The sequence below is a fragment of the Crinia signifera genome, chromosome 4, assembly GCF_055691185.1.
Source record: "Crinia signifera chromosome 4, ASM5569118v1, whole genome shotgun sequence".
NCBI classification, from domain to species: domain Eukaryota; kingdom Metazoa; phylum Chordata; class Amphibia; order Anura; family Myobatrachidae; genus Crinia; species Crinia signifera.
The window spans coordinates 302324932-302342211 of NC_139220.1; the positions used below are offsets into that span (position 1 = coordinate 302324932).

Here is a 17280-nt window from a genome sequence, read left to right on the forward strand (position 1 = left end):
GGGAGGAAAGAGGTGTGTCATGTGATGTATGCCTATATACTAATGGTCCTACAGAGATGACCCGCGCTGGGATGTGTATAGGGAGGACTAATGTGACACAATATCTGTATCTCTCCTACAGGGGGAACTCCAAGTATCACTATTATGGTCTCCGCATTAAAGCCAGCTCCTCCCTTCTGCGCCTGATGGAAGACCAGCAGCACCTCGCAATGCGCCAGCAGCCGTTCTCCCAGAAACAGAGGTACCCTGGCTGTGTCCCGTGTGCCATCTCCTGTAGCTTCCAGTGATCCGTTATCACCTGGCTGCATTATCCGTTATAGTGTCATGGGCTTAAATCCTCTGTGCCTTGAATTACATAAAGTCAAATGATTCAGATTTCTTAATTGTGTGTATTGAGCTGTCTGGCATGGCCTTCCCCAGCGTGCAGACGCCTCGTCTCACTGATCCTATTGCATGGCCTTCCCCAGCGTGCAGACGCCTCGTCTCACTGATCCTATTGCATGGCCTACCCCAGCGTGCAGACGCCTCGTCTCACTGATCCTATTGCATGGCCTTCCCCAGCGTGCAGACGCCTCGGCCTCACTGATCCTATTGCATGGCCTTCCCCAGCGTGCAGACGCCTCGTCTCACTGATCCTATTGCATGGCCTTCCCCAGCGTGCAGAAGCCTCGTCTCACTGATCCTATTGCATGGCCTTCCCCAGCGTGCAGACGCCTCGGCCTCACTGATCCTATTGCATGGCCTTCCCCAGCGTGCAGACGTCTCGGCCTCACTGATCCTATTGCATGGCCTTCCCCAGCGTGCAGACGCCTCGGCCTCACTGATTCTATTGCATGGCCTTCCCCAGTGTGCAGAGGCCTCGGCCTCACTGATCCTATTGCATGGCCTTCCCCAGTGTGCAGACGCCTCGGCCTCACTGATTCTATTGCATGGCCTTCCCCAGCGTGCAGACGCCTCGGCCTCACTGATCCTATTGCATGGCCTTCCCCAGCGTGCAGACGCCTCGTCTCACTGATCCTATTGCATGGCCTTCCCCAGCGTGCAGACGCCTCGCCTCACTGATCCTATTGCATGGCCTTCCCCAGCGTGCAGACGCCTCGGCCTCACTGATCCTATTGCATGGCCTTCCCCAGCGTGCAGACGCCTCGGCCTCACTGATCCTATTGCATGGCCTTCCCCAGCGTGCAGACGCCTCGGCCTCACTGATCCTACTGCATGGCCTTCCCCAGCGTGCAGACGCCTCGGCCTCACTGATCCTATTGCATGGCCTTCCCCAGTGTGCAGACGCCTCGGTCTCACTGATTCTATTGCATGGCCTTCCCCAGCGTGCAGACACCTCGGCCTCACTGATCCTATTGCACGGCCTTCCCCAGCGTGCAGACGCCTTGTCTCACTGATCCTATTGCATGGCCTTCTCCAGTGTGCAGACGCCTCGGCCTCACTGATCCTATTGCATGGCCTTCCCCAGTGTGCAGACGCCTCGGCCTCACTGATCCTATTGCATGGCCTTCCCCAGTGTGCAGACGCCTCGGCCTCACTGATCCTACTGCATGGCCTTCCCCAGCGTGCAGATGCCTCGGCCTCACTGATCCTATTCCATGGCCTTTCCCAGTGTGCAGACGCCTCGGCCTCACTGATCCTATTGCATGGCCTTCCCCAGCGTGCAGACGCCTCGGCCTCACTGATCCTATTGCATGGCCTTCCCCAGTGTGCAGAAGCCTCGTCTCACTGATCCTATTGCATGGCCTTCCCCAGCGTGCAGACGCCTCGTCTCACTGATCCTATTGCATGGCCTTCCCCAGCGTGCAGACGCCTCGTCTCACTGATCCTATTGCATGGCCTTCCCCAGCGTGCAGACGCCTCGTCTCACTGATCCTATTGCATGGCCTTCCCCAGTGTGCAGACGCCTCGGCCTCACTGATCCTATTGCATGGCCTTCCCCAGCGTGCAGACGCCTCGCCTCACTGATCCTATTGCATGGCCTTCCCCAGCGTGCAGACGCCTCGGCCTCACTGATCCTATTGCATGGCCTTCCCCAGCGTGCAGACGCCTCGGCCTCACTGATCCTATTGCATGGCCTTCCCCAGCGTGCAGACGCCTCGGCCTCACTGATCCTACTGCATGGCCTTCCCCAGCGTGCAGACGCCTCGGCCTCACTGATCCTATTGCATGGCCTTCCTCAGCGTGCAGACGCCTCGTCTCACTGATCCTATTGCATGGCCTTCCCCAGCGTGCAGACGCCTCGGCCTCACTGATCCTATTGCATGGCCTTCCCCAGCGTGCAGACGCCTCGGCCTCACTGATCCTACTGCATGGCCTTCCCCAGCGTGCAGACGCCTCGGCCTCACTGATCCTATTGCATGGCCTTCCTCAGCGTGCAGACGCCTCGTCTCACTGATCCTATTGCATGGCCTTCCCCAGCGTGCAGACGCCTCGTCTCACTGATCCTATTGCATGGCCTTCCCCAGCGTGCAGACGCCTCGGCCTCACTGATCCTATTGCATGGCCTTCCCCAGTGTGCAGACGCCTTGTCTCACTGATCCTATTGCACGGCCTTCCCCAGCGTGCAGACGCCTCGTCTCACTGATCCTATTGCATGGCCTTCCCCAGTGTGCAGACGCCTCGGCCCCACTGATCCTATTGCATGGCCTTCCCCAGCGTGCAGACGCCTCGGCTCACTGATCCTATTGCATGGCCTTCCCCAGCGTGCAGACGCCTCGGCCTCACTGATCCTATTGCATGGTAGCGCAGTTTGCGCCTCTCTGACTTGTGCTTCCCCCTAATTATCTCTCTTTCTCCCAGGATGAAGCCTATACAGAAGATGGAGGGGATGAGTAACGGGGTGGGAGGTGGCCTCCAGCCTTCCTCCGGCCTTTCCGATATCAGCTCGCAGGTCCAGCAGTACCAGCAGTTCCTAGGTCAGTGGCAGCCTCCTACCCTCAGGTCATGTGTCCTGCCCGTACACGTAGAGGTGGTGTCAGTGAGGAGCATGCCACCCAGCAGTCCCTAGGTCAGTGGCAGCCTCCTACCCTCAGGTCATGTGTCCTGCCCGTACACGTAGAGGTGGTGTCAGTGAGGGGCATGCCACCCAGCAGTCCCTAGGTCAGTGGCAGCCTCCTACCCTCAGATTATGTGTCCTGCCCGTACACGTAGAGGTGGTGTCAGCGAGGGCCATGCCACCCAGCAGTCCCTAGGTCAGTGCCAGACCCCTACCCTCAGGTCATGTGTCCTGCCCATACACGTAGAGGTGGTGTCAGTGAGGGGCATGCCACCCAGCAGTCCCTAGGTCAGTGGCAGCCCCCTACCCTCAGGTCATGTGTCCTGCCCGTACATGTAGAGGTGGTGTCAGTAATAGTCATACACAAACTGTAACATGTATCCACAGTGTTTCTTTATGTACTGCGGGGAAAGCCTGCGGACAGTTTTACTCATTTAGGTTAGAAGGACGTCTGCTGGGATAATAGTGTGTTCATCCCAACACAATCCCCATAGACCTTCCCCATCTTACTCCCATCCCACAATGCCTTTTTGGAAAACTAGGTGCACTGGTGGGATTAATGGATCTTTCCTATGGAACACCCCACATGCACCCACCTCCTCCCATCGGCTCACAGGAAGTGCTACACCCTAACTGACACTGCTTCCTGGGCAGAGGAACTCCACAGAATTAGGCACAGTTGTGCTAATTGCGTTACTGGCTTGTACTTAGTGCTTACTGTCTGTGTAATGTCACCGTTGTTTGCTGTACAGATGCCTCGCGGACACTACCAGAGTTTGCCGATATAGACATACAAGGAAAACCACTTCCAGATGGTATCACCTTGGCCAATGTTAAGGCCTTCCAGCTGCTGTACCGCGAACATTGCGAGGTAACCGCAGATCCTTATTGGAAAAGTCTTTTATTGAATTATGGGCTTAATTCTGCATGGGTCGCAACACTAAGGGTGAGATTTAATAGATTCAGAAAGTAAGAGATTTGGTAAGAAGTTTTTTTAAAGCAGAAATCATTTACACTGCAAAATCTAACTGGTTTTGCCGTGTAAATGATTGCCGCTTTAAAAAACTTGAGCCAGTTCTCATTCCTATTCCTACACCTAACCCTTTATTTACAGTTCTGTCACCAAATGTCATTAAACGCCAGTGACCAATCCTTCTAGCCTTTGTTATTTATCACAGGCGATTGTTGATGTGGTGGTAAATCTGCAGTTTACCCTGGTAGAGACTCTCTGGAAAACCTTCTGGAGGTTCAGCCAGACGCAGCACAGTGATAACACAGTGTAAGTAACATCGCGCAAATACTCCTCTCACTGGCACCACTTTACTACTGTTCTCCTGTGCTCAGCTCAGATGTGTCTCCTCACATCTTTTATCTATATGTCCTGTGCTCATCTCACCGGTGTCTCCTCATGTCTTTCACCTGTATGTCCTGTGCTCCTTTCACCGGTGTCTCCTCACGTCTTTCATCTATATGTCCTGTGCTCCTCTCACTGGTGTCTCCTCACATCTTTTATCTATATGTCCTGTGCTCCTCTCACCGGTGTCTCATCACGTCTTTCTTCTATATGTCCTGTGCTCATCTCACTGGTGTCTCCTCACGTCTTTCATCTATATGTCCTATGCTCCTCTCACCGGTGTCTCATCACGTCTTTCATCTATATGTCCGGTGCTCATCTCACCGGTGTCTCCTCATGTCTTTCACCTATATGTCCTGTGCTCCTCTCATCGGTGTCTCCTCACGTCTTTCATCTATATGTGCTGTGCTCATCTCACTGGTGTCTCCTCACGTCTTTCATCTATATGTCCTGTGCTCATCTCACCGGTGTCTCCTCATGTCTTTCACCTGTATGTCCTGTGCTCCTTTCACCGGTGTCTCCTCACGTCTTTCATCTATATGTCCTGTGCTCCTCTCACTGGTGTCTCCTCACATCTTTTATCTATATGTCCTGTGCTCCTCTCACCGGTGTCTCATCACGTCTTTCTTCTATATGTCCTGTGCTCATCTCACTGGTGTCTCCTCACGTCTTTCATCTATATGTCCTATGCTCCTCTCACCGGTGTCTCATCACGTCTTTCATCTATATGTCCGGTGCTCATCTCACCGGTGTCTCCTCATGTCTTTCACCTATATGTCCTGTGCTCCTCTCATCGGTGTCTCCTCACGTCTTTCATCTATATGTGCTGTGCTCATCTCACTGGTGTCTCCTCACGTCTTTCATCTATATGTCCTGTGCTCATCTCACCGGTGTCTCCTCACGTCTTTCATCTATATGTCATGTGCTCATCTCACCGGTGTCTCCTCACGTCTTTCATCTATATGTCCTGTGCTCCTCTCACTGGTGTCTCCTAATGTCTTTCATCTATATGTCCTGTGCTCATCTCACCGGTGTCTCCTCATGTCTTTCATCTATATGTCCTGTGCTCATCTCACCGGTGTCTCCTCATGTCTTTCATCTGTATGTCCTGTGCTCATCTCACCGGTGTCTCCTCACGTCTTTCACCTATATGTCCTGTGCTCCTCTCATCGGTGTCTCCTCATGTCTTTCATCTATATGTCCTGTGCTCCTCTCACCATTGTCTCCTCACGTCTTTCATCTATATGTTCTGTGCTCATCTCACCGGTGTCTCCTCATGTCTTTCATCTACAGTATATGTCCTGTGCTCATCTCACCGGTTTCTTTCATCTATATGTTCTGTGCTCATCTCACCGGTGTCTCCTCATGTCTTTCACCTATATGTCCTGTGCTCCTCTCATCGGTGTCTCCTCACGTCTTTCATATATATGTCCTGTGCTCCTCTCACCGGTGTCTCCTCACGTCTTTCATCTATATGTTCTGTGCTCATCTCACAGGTTTCTCCTCACGTCTTTCATCTATATGTCCTGTGCTCATCTCACCGGTGTCTCCTCATGTCTTTCATCTATATGTCCTGTGCTCATCTCACCGGTGTCTCCTCACGTCTTTCATCTATATGTCCTGTGCTCATCTCACCGGTGTCTTTCATCTATATGTCCTGTGCTCATCTCACCGGTGTCTCCTCATGTCTTTCATCTATATGTCCTGTGCTCATCTCACCGGTGTCTCCTCACGTCTTTCATCTATATATCCTGTGCTCCTCTCACTGGTGTCTCCTAATGTCTTTCATCTATATGTCCTGTGCTCATCTTACTGGTGTCTCCTAATGTCTTTCATCTATATGTCCTGTGCTAATCTCACTGGTGTCTTTCATCTATATATCCTGTGCTAATCTCAACGGTGTCTCCTCATGTCTTTCATATATATGTCCTGTGCTCATCTCACCGGTGTCTTTCATCTATATGCCCTGTGCTCATCTCACCGGTGTCTCCTCACGTCTTTCATCTATATGTCCTGTGCTCATCTCACCGGTGTCTTTCATCTATATGTCCTGTGCTCATCTCACCGGTGTCTCCTCATGTCTTTCATCTATATGTCCTGTGCTCATCTCACCCTTGTCTTTCATCTATATGTCCTGTGCTCATCTCACCGGTGTCTCCTCATGTCTTTCATATATATGTCCTGTGCTCATCTCACCGGTGTCTCCTCACGTCTTTCATCTATTTGTCCTGTGCTCCTCTCACTGGTGTCTCCTAATGTCTTTCATCTATATGTCCCTGTGCTCATCTCACCGGTGTCTCCTCATGTCTTTCATCTATATGTCCTGTGCTCATCTCAATGGTGTCTCCTTACGTCTTTCACCTATATGTCCTGTGCTCCTCTCACTGGTGTCTTTCATCTATATGTCCTGTGCTCATCTCACCGGTGTCTCCTCGTGTCTTTCATCTATATGTCCTGGGCTCATCTCACCGGTGTCTCCTCATGTCTTTTATCTATATGTCCTGTGCTCATCTCACCGGTGTCTCCTCATGTCTTTCATCTGTATGTCCTGTGCTCCTCTCACTGGTGTCTCCTCACGTCTTTCATCTATATGTCCTGTGCTCATCTCACTGGTGTCTCCTCATGTCTTTCATCTATATGTCCTGTGCTCATCTCACCGGTGTCTCCTCATGTCTTTCATCTATATGTCCTGTGCTCATCTCACCGGTGTCTCCTCACGTCTTTCATCTATATGTCCTGTGCTCCTCTCACTGGTGTCTCCTAATGTCTTTCATCTATATGTCCTGTGCTCATCTCACTGGTGTCTCCTCATGTCTTTCATCTATATGTCCTGTGCTCATCTCACCGGTGTCTCCTCACGTCTTTCATCTATATGTCCTGTGCTCCTCTCACTGGTGTCTCCTAATGTCTTTCATCTATATGTCCTGTGCTCATCTCACCGGTGTCTCCTCATGTCTTTCATCTATATGTCCTGTGCTCATCTCACCGGTGTCTCCTCACGTCTTTCATCTATATGTCCTGTGCTCTTCTCACTGGTGTCTCCTCACGTCTTTCATCGATATGTCCTGTGCTCATCTCACTGGTGTCTCCTCCGGTCTTTCATCTATATGTCCTGTGCTCATCTCACCGGTGTCTCCTCATGTCTTTCATCTATATGTCCTGTGCTCATCTCACCGGTGTCTCCTCACGTCTTTCATCTATATGTCCTGTGCTCATCTCACCGGTGTCTTTCATCTATATGTCCTGTGCTCATCTCACCGGTGTCTCCTCACGTCTTTCATCTATATGTCCTGTGCTTATCTCACCGGTTTCTTTCATCTATATGTTCTGTGCTCATCTCACCGGTGTCTCCTCATGTTTTTCATCTATATGTCCTGTGCTCATCTCACCAGTGTCTTTCATCTATATGTCCTGTGCTCATCTCACCGGTGTCTCCTCATGTCTTTCATCTATATGTCCTGTGCTCATCTCACCAGTGTCTCCTCATGTCTTTCATCTATATGTCCTGTGCTCATCTCACCGGTGTCTCCTCACGTCTTTCATCTATATATCCTGTGCTCCTCTCACTGGTGTCTCCTAATGTCTTTCATCTATATGTCCTGTGCTCATCTCACTGGTGTCTCCTTACGTCTTTCACCTATATGTCCTGTGCTCCTCTCACTGGTGTCTTTCATCTATATGTCCTGTGCTCATCTCACCGGTGTCTCCTCATGTCTTTCATCTATATGTCCTGTGCTCATCTCACCGGTGTCTCCTCACGTCTTTCATCTATATATCCTGTGCTCCTCTCACTGGTGTCTCCTAATGTCTTTCATCTATATGTCCTGTGCTCATCTCACTGGTGTCTCCTTACGTCTTTCACCTATATGTCCTGTGCTCATCTCACCAGTGTCTTTCATCTATATGTCCTGTGCTCATCTCACCGGTGTCTCCTCATGTCTTTCATCTATATGTCCTGTGCTCATCTCACCGGTGTCTCCTCACGTCTTTCATCTATATGTCCTGTGCTCATCTCACCGGTGTCTCCTCACGTCTTTCATCTATATGTCCTGTGCTCCTCTCACTGGTGTCTCCTAATGTCTTTCATCTATATGTCCTGTGCTCATCTCACCGGTGTCTCCTCATGTCTTTCATCTATATGTCCTGTGCTCATCTCACCGGTGTCTCCTCACGTCTTTCATCTATATGTCCTGTGCTCTTCTCACTGGTGTCTCCTCACGTCTTTCATCGATATGTCCTGTGCTCATCTCACTGGTGTCTCCTCCTGTCTTTCATCTATATGTCCTGTGCTCATCTCACCGGTGTCTCCTCACGTCTTTCATCTATATGTCCTGTGCTCATCTCACCGGTGTCTCCTCACGTCTTTCATCTATATGTCCTGTGCTCATCTCACCGGTGTCTCCTCATGTCTTTCATCTATATGTCCTGTGCTCATCTCACCGGTGTCTCCTCACGTCTTTCATCTATATGTCCTGTGCTCATCTCACCGGTGTCTTTCATCTATATGTCCTGTGCTCATCTCACCGGTGTCTCCTCACGTCTTTCATCTATATGTCCTGTGCTTATCTCACCGGTTTCTTTCATCTATATGTTCTGTGCTCATCTCACCGGTGTCTCCTCATGTTTTTCATCTATATGTCCTGTGCTCATCTCACCGGTGTCTTTCATCTATATGTCCTGTGCTCATCTCACCGGTGTCTCCTCATGTCTTTCATCTATATGTCCTGTGCTCATCTCACCAGTGTCTCCTCATGTCTTTCATCTATATGTCCTGTGCTCATCTCACCGGTGTCTCCTCACGTCTTTCATCTATATATCCTGTGCTCCTCTCACTGGTGTCTCCTAATGTCTTTCATCTATATGTCCTGTGCTCATCTCACTGGTGTCTCCTTACGTCTTTCACCTATATGTCCTGTGCTCCTCTCACTGGTGTCTTTCATCTATATGTCCTGTGCTCATCTCACCGGTGTCTCCTCATGTCTTTCATCTATATGTCCTGTGCTCATCTCACCGGTGTCTCCTCACGTCTTTCATCTATATGTCCTGTGCTCATCTCACCGGTGTCTTTCATCTATATGTCCTGTGCTCATCTCACCGGTGTCTCCTCATGTCTTTCATCTATATGTCCTGTGCTCATCTCACCGGTGTCTCCTCACGTCTTTCATCTATATGTCCTGTGCTCATCTCACCCTTGTCTTTCATCTATATGTCCTGTGCTCATCTCACCGGTGTCTCCTCATGTCTTTCATATATATGTCCTGTACTCATCTCACCTGTGTCTCCTCACGTCTTTCATCTATTTGTCCTGTGCTCCTCTCACTGGTGTCTCCTAATGTCTTTCATCTATATGTCCTGTGCTCATCTCACCGGTGTCTCCTCATGTCTTTCATCTATATGTCCTGTGCTCATCTCAATGGTGTCTCCTCACGTCTTTCACCTATATGTCCTGTGCTCCTCTCACTGGTGTCTCCTCACATCTTTTATCTATATGTCCTGTGCTCCTCTCACCGGTGTCTCATCACGTCTTTCATCTATATGTCCTGTGCTCATCTCACTGGTGTCTCCTCACGTCTTTCATCTATATGTCCTATGCTCCTCTCACCGGTGTCTCATCACGTCTTTCATCTATATGTCCGGTGCTCATCTCACTGGTGTCTCCTCATGTCTTTCACCTATATGTCCTGTGCTCCTCTCATCGGTGTCTCCTCACATCTTTCATCTATATGTCCTGTGCTCATCTCACTGGTGTCTCCTCACGTCTTTCATCTATATGTCCTGTGCTCATCTCACCGGTGTCTCCTCACGTCTTTCATCTATATGTCATGTGCTCATCTCACCGGTGTCTCCTCACGTCTTTCATCTATATGTCCTGTGCTCCTCTCACTGGTGTCTCCTAATGTCTTTCATCTATATGTCCTGTGCTCATCTCACCGGTGTCTCCTCATGTCTTTCATCTGTATGTCCTGTGCTCATCTCTCCGGTGTCTCCTCACGTCTTTCACCTATATGTCCTGTGCTCCTCTCATCGGTGTCTCCTCACGTCTTTCATCTATATGTCCTGTGCTCCTCTCACCGTTGTCTCCTCACGTCTTTCATCTATATGTTCTGTGCTCATCTCACCTGTGTCTCCTCATGTCTTTCATCTACAGTATATGTCCTGTGCTCATCTCACCGGTTTCTTTCATCTATATGTTCTGTGCTCATCTCACCGGTGTCTCCTCATGTCTTTCACCTATATGTCCTGTGCTCCTCTCATCGGTGTCTCCTCACGTCTTTCATCTATATGTCCTGTGCTCATCTCACAGGTTTCTCCTCACGTCTTTCATCTATATGTCCTGTGCTCATCTCACCGGTGTCTTTCATCTATATGTCCTGTGCTCATCTCACCGGTGTCTCCTCACGTCTTTCATCTATATGTCCTGTGCTCATCTCACCGGTGTCTTTCATCTATATGTCCTGTGCTCATCTCACCGGTGTCTCCTCATGTCTTTCATCTATATGTCCTGTGCTCATCTCACCGGTGTCTCCTCACGTCTTTCATCTATATGTCCTGTGCTCATCTCACCGGTGTCTTTCATCTATATGTCCTGTGCTCATCTCACCGGTGTCTCCTCATGTCTTTCATCTATATGTCCTGTGGTCATCTCACCGGTGTCTCCTCACGTCTTTCATCTATATATCCTGTGCTCCTCTCACTGGTGTCTCCTAATGTCTTTCATCTATATGTCCTGTGCTCATCTTACTGGTGTCTCCTAATGTCTTTCATCTATATGTCCTGTGCTCATCTCACTGGTGTCTTTCATCTATATATCCTGTGCTAATCTCACCGGTGTCTCCTCATGTCTTTCATATATATGTCCTGTGCTCATCTCACCGGTGTCTTTCATCTATATGTCCTGTGCTCATCTCACCGGTGTCTCCTCACGTCTTTCATTTATATGTCCTGTGCTCATCTCACCGGTGTCTTTCATCTATATGTCCTGTGCTCATCTCACCGGTGTCTCCTCATGTCTTTCATCTATATGTCCTGTGCTCATCTCACCCTTGTCTTTCATCTATATGTCCTGTGCTCATCTCACCGGTGTCTCCTCATGTCTTTCATATATATATGTCCTGTGCTCATCTCACCGGTGTCTCCTCACGTCTTTCATCTATTTGTCCTGTGCTCATCTCACTGGTGTCTCCTAATGTCTTTCATCTATATGTCCTGTGCTCATCTCACCGGTGTCTCCTCATGTCTTTCATCTATATGTCCTGTGCTCATCTCAATGGTTTCTCCTTACGTCTTTCACCTATATGTCCTGTGCTCCTCTCACTGGTGTCTTTCATCTATATGTCCTGTGCTCATCTCACCGGTGTCTCCTCGTGTCTTTCATCTATATGTCCTGGGCTCATCTCACCGGTGTCTCCTCATGTCTTTTATCTATATATCCTGTGCTCATCTCACCGGTGTCTCCTCATGTCTTTCACCTGTATGTCCTGTGCTCCTCTCACTGGTGTCTCCTCACGTCTTTCATCTATATGTCCTGTGCTCATCTCACTGGTGTCTCCTCATGTCTTTCATCTATATGTCCTGTGCTCATCTCACCGGTGTCTCCTCATGTCTTTCATCTATATGTCCTGTGCTCATCTCACCGGTGTCTCCTCACGTCTTTCATCTATATGTCCTGTGCTCCTCTCACTGGTGTCTCCTAATGTCTTTCATCTATATGTCCTGTGCTCATCTCACTGGTGTCTCCTCATGTCTTTAATCTATATGTCCTGTGCTCATCTCACCGGTGTCTCCTCATGTCTTTCATCTATTTGTCCTGTGCTCATCTCACCGGTGTCTCCTCACGTCTTTCATCTATATGTCCTGTGCTCCTCTCACTGGTGTCTCCTAATGTCTTTCATCTATATGTCCTGTGCTCATCTCACCGGTGTCTCCTCATGTCTTTCATCTATATGTCCTGTGCTCATCTCACTGGTGTCTCCTCACCTCTTTCATCTATATGTCCTGTGCTCATCTCACTGGTGTCTCCTCATGTCTTTCATCTATATGTCCTGTGCTCATCTCACTGGTGTCTCCTCATGTCTTTCATCTATATGTCCTGTGCTCATCTCACCGGTGTCTCCTCATGTCTTTCATCTATATGTCCTGTGCTCATCTCACCGGTGTCTCCTCACGTCTTTCATCTATATGTCCTGTGCTCATCTCACCGGTGTCTTTCATCTATATGTCCTTTGCTCATCTCACCAGTGTCTCCTCATGTCTTTCATCTATATGTCCTGTGCTTATCTCACCGGTTTCTTTCATCTATATGTTCTGTGCTCATCTCACCGGTGTCTTCTCATGTTTTTCATCTATATGTCCTGTGCTCATCTCACCGGTGTCTTTCATCTATATGTCCTGTGCTCATCTCACCGGTGTCTCCTCATGTCTTTCATCTATATGTCCTGTGCTCGTCTCACCAGTGTCTCCTCATGTCTTTCATCTATATGTCCTGTGCTCATCTCACCGGTGTCTCCTCACGTCTTTCATCTATATATCCTGTGCTCCTCTCACTGGTGTCTCCTAATGTCTTTCATCTATATGTCCTGTGCTCATCTCACTGGTTTCTCCTAATGTCTTTCATCTATATATCCTGTGCTCATCTCACCGGTGTCTCCTCATGTCTTTCATATATATGTTCTGTGCTCATCTCACCGGTGTCTTCTCACGTCTTTTATCTATATTTCCTGTGCTCATCTCACCCTTGTCTTTCATCTATATGTCCTGTGCTCATCTCACCGGTGTCTCCTCATGTCTTTCATATATATGTCCTGTGCTCATCTCACCGGTGTCTCCTCACGTCTTTCATCTATTTGTCCTGTGCTCCTCTCACTGGTGTCTCCTAATGTCTTTCATCTATATGTCCTGTGCTCATCTCACCGGTGTCTCCTCATGTCTTTCATCTATATGTCCTGTGCTCATCTCAATGGTGTCTCCTCACGTCTTTCACCTATATGTCCTGTGCTTCTCTCACTGGTGTATTTTTCATCTATATGTCCTGTGCTCATCTCACCGGTGTCTCCTCGTGTCTTTCATCTATATGTCCTGGGTTCATCTCACCGGTGTCTCCTCATGTCTTTCACCTATATGTCCTGTGCTCATCTCACTGGTGTCTCCTCATGTCTTTCATCTATATGTCCTGTGCTCATCTCAATGATGTCTCCTCATGTCTTTCATCTATATGTCCTGTGCTCATCTCAGCGGTGTCTCCTCACGTCTTTCATCTATATGTCCTGTGCTCATCTCACTGGTGTCTCCTCATGTCTTTCACCTATATGTCCTGTGCTCATCTCACTGGTGTCTCCTCATGTCTTTCATCTATATGTCCTGTGCTCATCTCAATGGTGTCTCCTCATGTCTTTCATCTATATGTCCTGTGCTCATCTCAATGGTGTCTCCTCATGTCTTTCATCTATATGTCCTGTGCTCATCTCAATGATGTCTCCTCATGTCTTTCATCTATATGTCCTGTGCTCATCTCAGCGGTGTCTCCTCACGTCTTTCATCTATATGTCCTGTGCTCATCTCACTGGTGTCTCCTCATGTCTTTCACCTATATGTCCTGTGCTCATCTCACTGGTGTCTCCTCATGTCTTTCATCTATATGTCCTGTGCTCATCTCAATGGTGTCTCCTCATGTCTTTCATCTATATGTCCTGTGCTTATCTCAATGGTGTCTCCTCATGTCTTTCATCTATATGTCCTGTGCTCATCTCAATGGTGTCTCCTCATGTCTTTCATCTATATGTCCTGTGCTCATCTCAGCGGTGTCTCCTCACGTCTTTCATCTATATGTCCTGTGCTCATCTCACTGGTGTCTCCTCACGTCTTTCTCCTCTCCTTCTACATGTTCTTTTCTCAGTCTTGCTTGTGTCTCCTCTTCTCTCCCCTCCGTCTATCTATTCTTTTCTCACACTCACCACTTTTTCCACACTTCTCTATTAACCCTGTTGTTCACCTACCCACTATCTGACCTCCAATCTCTCCATCCAGAGATGATGAAGCTGAGAAGCGCTTGCCTAAGGACTGCCTAGTCCTCTTATCCAAGTACGAACCTTTGTTAAAATGGAGCAGGGACTGTGATCACCTGCTGTACCAGGGGCTGGTGGAAATGCTTATCCCAGATGTGCTGCGCCCTATCCCCAGTAAGTGTTAGGTATACCTGCTGGATGCAGGCTTCTCTACAGACCATGTCATAGCGTCTGACACTCTCCTGCACCATGACTGCAGGAGGCATTACTACAGGGCCAGGCTTAGCCAGCTTGTGTCTCGCCACTCACTGGCTGTGTCAGCAACTGAAGAGGTTCCTGATCTCTGCTGCGGCCTGTAATGTATGTAATTGTGCGCAGGATACAACCTTCCCACATGCTCCTGACTGTTTGTTTCCTCAGGTGCCCTGACACAAGCCATCCGTAACTTTGCCAAGAGTCTGGAGAGCTGGCTAACAAGTGCGATGATGAATATCCCAGAAGAGATGGTCAGAGTCAAGGTGGGTGAGACGGAGCCCGAGGTCATGTCTACAGCAGGGCCCAGTCCATGGTCTTGTTCCTTTTGTCATTATCAAGCCTGACACACGGATTATACAAACTGTAATTTATATTAATACTAGTTACCAACCCGTCAGAATGACGGAACAACACAACAACAATGCCCACTTCGGTCTTTATGCCCGACTCGACACTAGAATTGCTTTGTCGGGTGCCATCTAGAGGCCGTCCGGCATGCCAATCCCTTGAATTCCTCCCAGAGAGGTGAGGAGCAGTGTTAGCTTTTTATTATATAGGATTGATGGGTTGATTGGCTCTGTATCTCTGAAGTCAGTATCTTTGGTGTATCCAATGGTCTTCACGTCAATCTCAAAGCATCATGGGATTCCCAATTCTTCAATCATATCACATATTGTATATAATATACATAGGGCCTGATTCATGCGATGTAAAGATAGTAAAGCAAGTAACTTTGCTTCTGAAACAAACCATGTTGCCCTGCAAAAGGAGAAAATACATTTATATGTTTTCTGTGCAGGGTAGATACTGGCTGCTTTTGCATGTAGCCCATTAATGTTAGACTGCTATAAATTGTAAACTGAAGAGTGGCCATTATATCCCATTATGTTAGTGTTGTGTGACTAGGACTGATGCTTTATTCGATCTCTCTTCATCTGTGGCTGCAGGTTGGTGCTGCAAGTGCCTTCGCCCAGACTTTGCGCCGCTATACATCACTGAATCACCTGGCCCAGGCCGCTCGGGCTGTGCTGCAAAACACTGCGCAGATCAACCAGATGCTCAGCGACCTCAACCGTGTAGATTTCACCAATGTACAGGTATCCAAATACATGGTGTCTCTGCAGTACACGTTCTCTCTCTTCATAATGTATTCGATATAGTATATCACTGCTGCCAGGGAAAACTACCAAATGCTATTCTCCAGGAGCAATTACCCTTTGTTTACCCACCTCCCTCTGTCATCGGCTGGCCTCCTCTGTTCTCCTCCCTCTGTCTTCCTCAGGGAATGGCCTCCTCTGTTTCTCCTTCCTCTGTCTTCCTCAGGGAATGGCCTCCTCTGTTTCTCCTCCCTCTGTCTTCCTCAGGGAATGGCCTCCTCTGTTTCTCCTCCCTCTGTCTTCCTCAGGGAATGGCCTCCTCTGTTTCTCCTCCCTCTGTCTTCCTCAGGGAATGGCCTCCTCTGTTTCTCCTCCCTCTATCTTCCTCAGGGAATGTCATGTCGACCTTGACCCATGTTGACCTAGTGGTATCGACCCAATGCTCGTCGACCTAGTTATGGTCGACTAAACAATCCCAACCCCTGTCTTCCACTAGGAATGGCCTCCTCTGTTTCTCCTCCCTCTGTCTTCCTCAGGGAATAGTCTCCTCTGTTTCTCCTTCCTTGGGGAATGGCCTCCTCTGTTTCTCCTCCCTCTATCTTCCTCAGGGAATGGCCTCCTATGTTTCTCCTCCCTTTGTCTTCCTCAATGAATGGCCTCCTCTGTTTCTCCTCCCTCTTTCTTCTTCAGGGAATGGCCTCCTCTGTTTCGCATCCCACTATTTTCCTCACGGATTGGCCTCCTCTGTTTCTCCTCCCTCTATCTTCCTCAGGGAATGGCCTCCTCTGTTTCTCCTCCCTCTGTCTTACTTGGGGAATGGCCTCCTCTGTTAATCCTCCCACCATCTCCCTTTCTAGGGGCTAGTTTCCTCTGTTTCATCTCCCTCTATCTCAATACCTACTCTGTGTCTCCTCTATTTCTTCCCTCTCTCAGTGGTTGTCTTCCTCTATTTCTATCTCTATGGACTGTCCTCCTATATGTCTCCCTCTGTCTGGGGCTGGACTCCCCTGTTTTCCCCCTCATTTGAATATCTTTTGGCTTCTACTTTCTCATACTTCACATTTTGTGAGGTACAGTTCTCCTTTATTAGTCTCATTTTATGTATAGCTGCTTCCTGCACTGAAGAACAATGTGCCCTCTCCATGTTTTCCAGGGCTGGCTTCCTCTGTTATCTCCTCCCAGGGGATGATCTCCTCTGTATATCCTCTCCCTATCTCCCTCTCTAAAGGGCTGGCTTCCTCTGTATTCTATCTCCCTCTCTCAGGGTCTGATCTCCTCTGTTTCTCCCTCTATCATGGGTTGGCTTCTTGTATTCCCCTCTATCTCCTTCTCTCAGGGGCTGGCCTCCCCTCTACTTTCTTGTACTTCACCTTCGTGAGGAATAGTTCTCCTGTATCAGTTTCTTCTCTCTATGGGCCAGAATCACTAAGCTTCAAAAGTGATAAAATGGAGAGTGATGAACAACCAACCAATCAGTTCCTGTCTGACATCTTTCAAACACAATATGTGACATGGCAGGCAGGAGCTGATTGGCTGGCTGTTTATCACTCTCTATTTGATCACTTCTGAAGTTTA

The 17280-nt window shown here is 48.8% G+C and overlaps 1 protein-coding gene across 7 annotated transcripts in view; it reads left to right on the top strand.

The window, feature by feature from the left end:
• The window catches only part of RFX1 (regulatory factor X1), a 38582-nt gene that overhangs the window by 17217 nt on the left and 4085 nt on the right, over positions 1–17280 (top strand). For all 7 annotated transcript variants that reach the window (XM_083185333.1, XM_083185334.1, XM_083185332.1 and 4 more), the window contains 7 exons: positions 122–241; positions 2803–2918; positions 3751–3869; positions 4177–4277; positions 14376–14527; positions 14774–14871; positions 15556–15705. In XM_083185333.1, the coding sequence (XP_083041459.1) occupies positions 122–241; positions 2803–2918; positions 3751–3869; positions 4177–4277; positions 14376–14527; positions 14774–14871; positions 15556–15705 (856 nt within the window). The remainder of the gene's footprint in view (positions 1–121; positions 242–2802; positions 2919–3750; positions 3870–4176; positions 4278–14375; positions 14528–14773; positions 14872–15555; positions 15706–17280) is intronic.